At 61.7% G+C, this 10,467-nt stretch overlaps 1 protein-coding gene across 2 annotated transcripts in view; it reads right to left on the bottom strand.

Annotated features, from left to right (window-relative positions):
• TUBGCP3 (tubulin gamma complex component 3) overlaps positions 1–10,467 on the bottom strand; it is a gene marked incomplete at its 5' end in the record, with an annotated part of 60,728 nt that overhangs the window by 40,888 nt on the left and 9,373 nt on the right. For both annotated transcript variants that reach the window (XM_014592051.2, XM_027776207.1), the window contains 6 exon segments: positions 1,289–1,421; positions 1,982–2,050; positions 4,422–4,547; positions 5,145–5,263; positions 7,104–7,276; positions 9,564–9,781. In XM_014592051.2, coding sequence (XP_014447537.1) covers positions 1,289–1,421; positions 1,982–2,050; positions 4,422–4,547; positions 5,145–5,263; positions 7,104–7,276; positions 9,564–9,781 — 838 coding nt within the window.

Raw genomic sequence — 10,467 nt, forward strand, 5'->3', positions numbered from 1 at the left:
GACTTCCCTGGGGTAAGAGGCTGGTTTTGACTCACTGACTCCTGGCTGCTGCCATACGGCCTGAAAACCAGCGCCACCCCCGTGAGGGGCCTCCTGCTCTCTCAGAGCCCAGTGGAAAGGCTTGGAGGGACAAAACGTGGGGTGAGGAACCATTCGCCAAGAGGTGCTTCTTGTACACAGTCAGGGCCAGGAGCTCGGCAGGCCTGCCACGTCCTGCCTCCCCAAGCTGCCCTGGCACGTGTGCAGAGCGGAGTGGACGGGGCTGAACGAGGGTGGACATGCGAGCCCTGCGTGAGGGAAGGTCAGGGCTCCAGCGGCTGCAGGGACGGGAAGATGAGGGCAGAGCCTGGCAGCTGGAGACACAGCTTTAGAGATGCCTCTCTGACGGGGCCTGCCACAGCCTCCAGAGCAAGTCCTGCCACCTAGCTGGGGAGGGCTCGGACTTGAACCCAGGAGTTGCCTCCCAAGCACACCCCACGGCCAGACCAAATGCGTCCTGACAGGAAGGGCCAGGCCCCGATGCGTGGATACCCAGGGCAGCGCGCAGGGCTCCGCTGTGGGGGCTCTGCACACCGCGTCTGGCCGGCCATCCTCAGAGGGGTGACTGCAAGATCTCACAAACGAGCACAGGGACGAGGAGGTCCTGGCCTGGCACGCTCAGGGCATGCAGACCCAAGAGCCAGACACCACTCGGTGACTGCTGGCACCTGGATGGTGAGCACACACGCGGCCGGCCTCAGGAGGAACACGGGCGGAGCGCACGCCGGCTGGGGCAGGTGGCCACAGAGGCGGTGAGGAGGCGCCCAGGCCGAGTGCACGCGAGGATGCCGTGCCCTACAGGAGGAGCCACGGGGAGGCTCGGCTCCACATGTCTGTGATCCCAGCAGCTCGCGATACTGAGGCAGAACGATCATGAGCTCCAGGCTAGACTGGCCAGACAGACCCTGCCAGAGACGAGCAGGGCCCGGTGGTGGCCTGCCACCCTGACTGGGAGCTGGGCGGACTGAGGAGGATCAAGACGGCAAGACCCTATCTAAAAGCAAAGAGCTGCGCAGGGCAGGAGGGGCAGCCCAAGGCCCTCAGGAGAGGCGGCGCTGGCACCAAGGGCCCTGCTCCTCCCTGCTGACCCGCGGCACGGCCCTGGACCACGCCGCGCCTGGCTGCATCCCTGCACGGGCGTCAGGATCCAAGCTAGACACCCCCGGCTGTTAAGGACACAAAGGGGGGGACGCGGCAGGGCCAGACGGCACTCCCGGGACAGCGCTGGTGTCGCGTTCCAGAGGGTGACCTTGACAGTGGTCCACCAGGGCAGCCAGGGTCTTCAGCCTGATTTTGGGGTCGTAGGTCCACACCAGGAGGCGCCGCAGCGTCAAGCTGCTCTCAAGTCCCAAGCTCACACCCTGGTCACCCTCAAGCTGTAGCTGAAACCAATGGAGAGCGTGTTAAAGTGACCCAGGTCACACCGCCCCAACCCGCGACCTGAGTGTGTGCCAGTAATGGTCCCCAGACTGGCACAAAACAGCCCTTTGCAAAAACAGCGACACTTCCGAGCTGCGGTCGTCACGGAGCGCGTGACCCTGGCTTGGCAGCTGTCAGCTCTAGGAAGCTCTGTCATTACGCAGCCCCTAGAAATGGCTACCTCGAAAAAGTAACATATGGGCCAGCAGGGGGCGTGCAGGTCGGGGTGCCAGACCCCACATGGACGGCCGCACAGCGTGAGTCCTGGACCCCACGCCTGAAAAGTCGGAGTGCAGGAGTGCACGTGCCCACGGTCCCAAGAGGAGGACGGGGGGCCAGGGACTACGGCACCATCGTCCCGGGCGACCAGGTGAGTCCCCGCTTTCCTTCTCTCTCCGTCTCTGTCTCTGGCAAGCACACACACCTCCTAGTAAAACTTAAAAAGCAGCATGCGGCAGTCAAACACTCGACGCAGCCGTCATGCGTGGCACTCCAGTGACGAGGCCGGGGCAGAGGCACCTACCTGGGAGTGCAGGACGGAGAGCAGGCGGTAGTACTCCTGGAGCTCCTGGTGCAGCGCGGCGCAGAAGCTCTGCGGGGACAGGAGGGCAGTGAGGGCCCGCCGTCCTCGGGGCACAGCGCAGTCAGTGCGCACTGTGCACCCCCGGCTCTGCGGAGCCTCACCGCACCACGCGCCTCGAGAAGGCCAAGCTCTGTGGGGGCAGGAGGGCAGTGAGGGCCCGCCGTCCTCGGGGCACAGCGCAGTCAGTGCGCACTGTGCACCCCCGGCTCTGCGGAGCCTCACCACCACCATGCGCCTCGAGAAGGCCAGGCAGCTGTCAGTCCTCGGCAGACGCAGCGCAGTTCTCAGAGGCCGAAGCGTTGTCATCACGGAGAACCCTCCCTCACTCTAAGACTATCGGAATTCTCAGCGTTAGACCATGGTTCTCGCGTGGTCCTTTTTTTGATGAGAGGGAGAGAGAGCATCCGCGTGTAGGAGAGGGGCAGGAACCTGTCAGGGTCTCCCTGGGTCACGACCCGGCCTTCGCCTCCCAGTTGGCGAGGACCCCAGCGCACACCATCACACCCAGCCTGTGTGGGCTGGGCCAGAACCGAGCCGGCCCGTGCAGATGTGCCTCAGCGGCTGCAGCCAGGCCTCAGTGGGGGCATGAGCTGGAGATAAAAACGTGTCCCCCGCTGACTCCCCAGAGGGCCGCTGGGGCTTCCCACCCTGCTTCCTGAGTGTCGGACCTCTTAGCAAGGAGTGCATTCTTTGTAAGATTCTGCTGCATGCATTATCTCTAAGATCAGGGCCCCCCGAGACTATGTGGGGCCTCGTAACAGTCCCTGCACCAGGGCCAGCAGGCACAGTGGTTAAGGCGCTGGACTCCTACATGGTGGACCAGTCCCAGCCGGGACCTGGCGGCTTGGAAATTATGCCAGGCACATGTGTGTGCTTGCCCAAAATCCCAACAGGAGAATGGAAGGGAAGAGACCGCGGCAAAGCTACCACCCCTGGGGGTGACTTCTTACTTTCCCTCTCTCTGCCTCTGTCTCTGGTGAGGACATGCACCCTATGGCCAAAAAAAACTCATTTAAAAAAAAAAAAATCCCAGCAGCACTGCAGGCAGACAGCTGGCCTCGCAGCGCCACCCGAGCAAGCATGCGATGCTCTGACAGGCTACACCATCCTTCCTGAGCAAGCGCAGGGCATGCGGCAGTGACCCAGAACAGCGGGAGACGGGAGTGAAATGGGGAGCCTGGAACGAGAGTCCACGCAGCTCTCCGGCCCCGTGTCTGTGACCTACAAGCTAGGACAACTCGGGCAGATCAAGTAACATTCAGAGGGTCGGTGCTCACACGGTTCCCCCTGGGGGCTGTAATGGGGTCTGTGAGCCGAGAAGAGGCTTGAGAAGCCAGCACATCGGCTGTCACTGTCAGCCACCGTGTACTGCAGTCGAACACCTGAGCGGCCATTCCGTCTCCTGGCCCTCTTTGTGCTTCTTTGGTTCCCACCTCCCTCCTGACTACCACAGTGGCATCGCAGGCGTGGGGTGACACGGCAAACACGTGATGGACAGTCACCGTGGACAAGGGCCATGACTCAGGGACCATAGCTCACAGGCAGATGGCAGGTGGAGCCCGGCCGCCATGGCCGCTGCCCTTACAGCGAGGGAGGGTGGCCTGCCCAGCCAGCCAACCACCAGACCGGCTGTGGCCTACAGTGGGGCACCTGCGTGCATCCGCTCCCCACCTCTCGGTCCCTCCCTCCCACGGTGAACTGCACCCAGAGGCAGGGGCCGGTGCAAGAAGATGCAGCCACCGCCGGGAGCCCAATGGCAGCCCTGGGCACCACACCACACTGCGGCCAACATCTGTGCCGCCTGCTGGGTGCCAGCCGTGGGGTGTGCACTGCCATGGTCCCACATACCCATGTGCAGTGGCCCACCCAAGCCTCTACTGGGGCACGTGGTGGGGTGGGGCTCCAGGAACCCCACATCTCCTGGGCCACTGCCTCACAGAGAGGCCATGCTGCCTGAGGGCTGCCCAGGGGGCAGCAGTGGGTCCCCTCCAGCCGCCGTGGAGCACTCTCAAGTCTGGCCTCCTGGGCTCCCAGGGCACTTGCTGCCATGGCGGTGTGCTCAGTCTGCAGACCTGTGACCCCCAGGCCTGCAGGACCTGCTAATCCCGGCCTGCCTGCTTCCGGGTTACTTCCTGTCTCGGCTGTCTTGCTCAGCTCTCCCAGTCCTGCAGCGGCCACATCACTGTCCAAGGCACTCGCCTACCTTAAGGCCTGAGTGGTTTCTATCTTCCGAGTGGACCCTGACTGCCACTGCCTTCGATGAGCGAAGTTGCTTTACTTAAAAAGAGTCCTGATAAGAGTCACGTGCGGAGTGGTTTTGAGGAGGGCATGCGTTGCCAAGGTGAGCGTCATGGCCAACATTGGAGCACTGGCAACATACCTGGCCCACGAGGCCGAACGAGCGGTCCAGACTGCGCTGGTCGGTGTACCTCCGGATCTTATTGTGCAGCCAGCCCAGCTCGGCAAGCCTGAGTGTCGTGTCCCGGAGGGGTTTGCTGAGGTTCGCCTGAACAGAAGGGAGCAGCACTGAGGTTCGGCTCCAGAACCCGGTTCCACCGCCTGGGCCGCACGTGCTCTCCCTGCCTGGCAGGACGCTCAGGCTTCCACACGCGAGCCTTGAAGGATGGAACCACCGCGAATGGAAAGACAAAGCCTCAGGACGGCAGAGACAGCGCCGGGGAACGGGGAGGCTTGGGTGGCTAGGCCTGGAGAGGGACTAACAGGCCCTGTGCCACACCACGCAAGCACGGGCTGCAAAAAGGCAGGTTCTGGAGGACAGAAGCCCACAAAGCCCCCTTCCCTGAGACCCTGTTCTTGGCAAAGATGGCAAGTGCACCCCCACCCTCAGGGACCTCTGCATCACAGAGACCAGCTAAGCGGGGTGGCCCGTCATGAAGGCCAGGGAGAGAGCCAAGTACTGGCCCCGGGGTCCCCGGGACAAAGCCCCACAGGCCACACACAGGAACAGGGAGGTAGACCGGAGCTGGACACGCCAAGGAGCAGTCCCGGTGCTCGGGAGTCGAGCGCCTGTGCTCTGTGCTGATGCGCACTGCAGGGACGCTGTCTTCTCCGTGAGGCCGTCACAGCGGGCCCCGAACCTCACCTTGCCCTCCACCTTGTAGCCATTTCCGGCGCTGTCCATCTTGATGTTCCTGCCGTCGATTCCCTGGAAGACGTACAAGATGTCTCTCACGAGAGCCGCCTCAGTAACTTCCGTGGGACCTGGAAACGATTTTGAAAAGACGGTCACGACCAAACGGCGACTCCAAGGTAGGGCCCGCCTGACGGCACGACTGGCTTGGGAGTACGTATTTTGCAACCAGGACAAACCACCAAACTCAATACACGAGCTTTGGGAGAACAAGCGCGGCAAGACCAGAGGCAGCCAGGACTCTGGGAAGAGGGTGGGGACCAGGAGGTGTCCCCTAAGTCCCTTGAAGGCAAGGCTGCTGCAGGAGTGAGCACAGCCCCGCAATGGCGGGTGTCTGACAGACAAGTCGGGAGGCCGGCCTGCCCCACGGCTCAGCAGGTGCCCCTGCACAGGCCCCGCCCACAGCACCACAGGGATAAGCACTGACGGCTCGGAACAGGCACACGGGGCTTCCACTACACCCTGAACAAAAGCTGAGTTGGGCTGGGTGTGAAGCCAAGACCAGGAAGCCACGGCACTGCCCAGAAACCCAGGCCATGGTGGGAGGAGCGAGGCCTGGCGCGCACAGCGTGGGGCCATGCCCCCACCCCTCAAAGAGTCAGGCGCAGGGGCGAGTGCAGACAAAGACAAGAGCTGGGCCATCCCGCTGCTACCCGCCTTGTCTGCTGCTCCATCACTTGCCTGGGGACGCAGGCGACACAGCAGCCCCACTGGCCGGCTGGGCCTGCGTCTTTGATCCTGCCAGCTCTCCTCTGCACGGAGAAGCCCAGCAGGTGAGCACAGGTTCAGGCACTGTGCTCCCTAAAGAACCAACCCTTCCATCATCTTGAAAGCCCCCTCATCTCCCTGGTATCGCCCTGCCATCAATCCGGCCACCGGCTTCCTCGTGGCACATTACGAGGAGCCTGTCCCCTCCACTCACTGCAGCTGCGTGCCCCGGCCTACAGCCGTCTCCCGTGTGCAGCACGGAGCGTGCGGTGTCGTGGCTGCTGCTGTCTAGAAGCCCAGGGTCCCCTCTCCAGCTGGCCCTAGGAGCCAGGCCCTGCTCACTGCCCACACTGTCCCCGTGCTCCTTCCTCTGCTGCTTCTCTCGATTCGTAACGACACCTGGCACGTCCGTGCCCTCTTAGGACAGAGGGCAACGGCTGGCGTCACAGCAGAGGGGCAGGCCGAGCTGGAGCGCTCCCACCCGGTGTAGAGGCCGGCGCTGTGCCAGGCACGCACAGCTCCCGCATGCACAGCAGCCCACGTGGCACCGTTCCCACAGGGCAGCCACCCCACATGGCCCAGTGCACAGCTGCTGTGCTCAGGAGTGAGAGCTACACAGGGCTAGGCAGGGCAGGCCAGAGGCCAGATACGTCTCCCGAGGGCGAGGGCTCCAGGACATCCTGACGGTCATTTTCTAGACGAGGCCAGGTGACACCGACAGCACCTCACAGCAGAGGGCGGCCGACTACGGGACACCCGGGACTCAAGACTCTGCTACTGGTAGACCAACCTCCTGGAACCAAGTGGGCTCCAAACCCTCCAGGAGATGTCCGTTTCACCACCAATTAACACTTGGGCAGTCCCCTCATCTCGGGCACCGTGCTCAGCCCAGACACTGTGGCTAGCCAGAGAGCCCCACAGGAGAACTCAGATTCTGGTGGGAAAAGGCAACTTCACCAAGCCTGGGCTCTCCCAGGAAGACAGGAGGGTGTAAACAGAGCAGGGGGCAGGCGTGACGGGGCAGAGCAGAGACGTAGAGGGAGGAGGTCACCCGAACAACCAGCTGCCACGGGAATGAGAGGGCAGGGTGACACTGGGAAAAGACTCAGGCCCCGGGGTATCCTGGTCCCAAGTCACGAGAAGGCGCAGGAGGTTCCAGGGCATTCTCGGGCAGCGCACTGGCTGCAGCAGGCCCTCACTCACCAGCGGGGTCCCCCTCTCTCCTGGGCCTGGGCACGTGGCGGGAAGCAGCATTGGGGACACCTTTGGAGGCAGTGGCTTGTGAAGAAGACTGGTTTGCAGTTAAAGTCCACGCGAGCCGGGACCCCAGCTGCTGGCGAAGGCTATCCCCTACTCCGGGAGCCTGGTGGGACTGTCTGCAGGAAGGAAGGGACAAGTGTTGTCCTGGATGACAAGGCTGCTCACCGGAAGGCCCAGTGCTCCCAGAACCGTCCTGCTGTGGCACTGTGTTACGTGAACCTGTGCAACTGAGGACGTCAGTGACAGCGTGCCCGAGTCCCTGAAGCTACCCAGGCCTGTGGACCCAGGGTCCAGCACCCAAGTGACACAGCAGTGCCAGTCCACCCAGACTGCACCTCCCACACAGCTCTCTCCTTCACTAACACACAGATGTGTTATGTATGCCACCTTGAAACTCTCCGCTAACTTTAACTTCAAAATTGGAACCCTCCTCTCACCCCGCTCGGTGAGCACAGAGATGGGGACGCCCACGCCACTGCCCGCCCGCCTTCCTCACTGAGCACTGGCCTCAGGGTGCCCACGGTGGAGAGAAATGCTGCAACCTCAGCTAACGGCAAGATGCATGAAGGCGTGCCCCGCGGAACACACCGGCAGGGCCAGGGCAGGGCCCGCCGGCATCAGCAGTCCTGCAGGCATCAGCGTGGCTCACTCCGAGCAGGAGAACCTGCTGCTGACGTCGGGAACATGCAATGGATGTGCCACGTCCCGGACTCCAGGGACCGTGGAGCACGGACACCGGGCCCTCAGCAGCACGCCTACCCCACCCCGCGGCTGCGAGTAGGCCCACCAGCAGCACACTCGTGCAAGGGGACACAGGCAGGCGAGCGGAAGCAGCCCTGACTTCATGCAGGTCAGTGGGAAAGAGCTGGCACCGCTCCCAGAAGTCTGAGCGTAGTTCCAAGAGGGTGGTTCTACGGGCTTGGTTCCGAGTCGTCTCTACAGCTCTTTCCATAATGATGGTGACTATTCCAAGCACGAGCGGAAACATCAGCTTGCTCTTTCAGCCAGAACGTGAGTTCTAGGTTCAGTTTACCAAGTACTGTTGTTGAAGGCTTTGCCATCGGGCACATGCACCCGCCATGCCAGAGGCAGACAGAGGGAGGGAAAATCCCCTCCCAGGAGATGGCACACCACAGTCCCTCCTCCTCCATTCTCCACTTGGGACTTTGGGTGCAGCGCACACACGTGCCCAGCGTGATGTTTCAAGCCGCTGGGTCCAGAAAGCAACCGGCAGTGAGCCAAGGGATTCCAGTGCCCTGACCACCACGCCACCTGCTGGCCCGAGCACTATTTTTCAGTGTGCTATGTTTTATGAAACACTAGACTACTGATAACCCATGTGTGGCACACACTAAATATCTCCTAGTACCGTGAACACAACCGTGTGGCTCACAAAGTTACCACTCTATCACACTCGTGTGGAAAACGCCTACCTGAGGCTGAGCCCTCGGCCACTGATGTGAAAGTATCTACTTTATGACGACGTGCATTAACGTGGCTTCTCAAAGGGACTACGGTAAAAGGCAAAGCCATCCGTACCCTGAGACATGGAGACGTATAACAAAAACAAAGTCCCAGGGTCAGCTCAGGGCCGGACTAGGGCACTGGGTACCACACGGCTGACCATGCGGTTTGAGCAGACCCTACAACCTGAAAAACATGCAAGGCATGTGCATCTTTATGCCCCAAGTCCTGAAAGAGCAGAGAAATGGAGGAGAAAGGACGGTCAGGTAACTGTACCCAGGGGGTCCCTGTCCTCTGTCTCCAGCACACATATCCTCTGGCAAAAAAATAAATAAATACTTTTAAAATGAGTAAATGAAAGCGAAGTTCTAGGGCTGGCCCCATCACCTAGAGGTCAACCACACGGCTGACCATGGTTCAAACCCAGGCCAGCAGCTTTAAAAATCATGCTGGGCATGTGTGCAGTGAGTCCAAAGTCCCCACAGGATGGAGAACGGAAGAGGAAGGAATTACAGTGTGGCCATGCCCCACGGGGGTTTCTCCTTCTCCCTTGCCCTAAGTGTCTGTCTCTGCCGACTGTGCGTACTCTCTGGCAATTAAAAAACGAAGGTGACAAGAGGGCCAGCCACAGCAGCTGGGCACGGGAGGCCACACAGGGGGCGACACGGGAGCTCCAGATCTGCATCCCAGCACACCCTCTGCTGGCTGGCTGAGGGCGAACCCTGGGGGTGCCTGCCTGCCTGCCTGGCTGTCTCTCTCATAAAGGAAATGAAACAAACTTAGAAAGAAAGGCATGGAAAGCCCCTGCAATGTGGCTGTGAGGAGGAGCATCAGCCACAGAGCCCGGAACACGCCTGTCACATACAAGGCACCAAGGGCCCCAGCGGTGACCTCAGACCCTGGGCAAGAGTGCAGGGCTCTGGCCACCCTCTGAGTTACCCTGGAAGGAGAGACTGTGGCGTGGGCGTCGGGCCGTTGAGGGCGCATAGGCCAAGGCTACTGATGCCGCTGCTGCCTGCGCTGCCCGCGCTTGGGGCGGACTGCGTGCTCCGGTCCTGGTAGCTCAGCGCCAGGGTCTGCGGCCGGGCGCTGTAGTAGGGCGTCGAAGTGGCATCTCTCGGCAGTGCCTGCGCGAACAGCGAGGCGTAGCTGGAGACCTGGGGACCAACGAGGGCGTCAGAACTCAGAGCTGGGTGCACGGCCTCGCTCCACAGCTGGACCTGCACCTCAAGCTTTCTGAACAGATTTAAAGTGTGCCCCGAGAACAGGCGTAGGAAGGTCCTGAACGCCAACAACTGCTGCTATGTCTGCTAACTGCTCACCGACCCCGACTCCAGCACAGCTCACGCCTCCCAGTCTGCACATTACACACTGAGAAGCTCACAGCTTAGACGGAGGCTCTGGGGTAGACGCGGTCCCACCCTCCTGAACTAACTGCTCGGCACTGCTCCACAGGGCGGCCACACTACCCTTCCAGATTCCACACAGGCAAACATGAGCCCAGCAGCCTGACGGGCCTCGGTACAACAGGAACGAACATCCGTAACGAGAACGGAAAGCAAGCAGCTCTGCAGGGCCTCGCGGCTCCTCAGAAACTTCTGTGCTGTTACCCACAACTTCGGAGCGCGGGCAGGCGGACACTGGCCACCCGTGCTCTACTTAGCCACACGCCGTCAGAGTTACGCAACACAATTCTGGCCCATCACAAGGAAACTACACTGACCGAAAGTGCCCGGAGAGACATGCCCAGACAGCCCAGAGCAGGGCTGACCACCAGGATGCCCAGCTCCAGGCAGAGCCCTCACCTTGGCTTGCTGCTTGCGAGGGTCCTCACTCAGGTTCA

Source organism: Tupaia chinensis, unplaced genomic scaffold, assembly GCF_000334495.1.
Source record: "Tupaia chinensis unplaced genomic scaffold, TupChi_1.0 Scaffold000644_1, whole genome shotgun sequence".
Taxonomy (NCBI): Eukaryota; Metazoa; Chordata; class Mammalia; order Scandentia; family Tupaiidae; genus Tupaia; species Tupaia belangeri.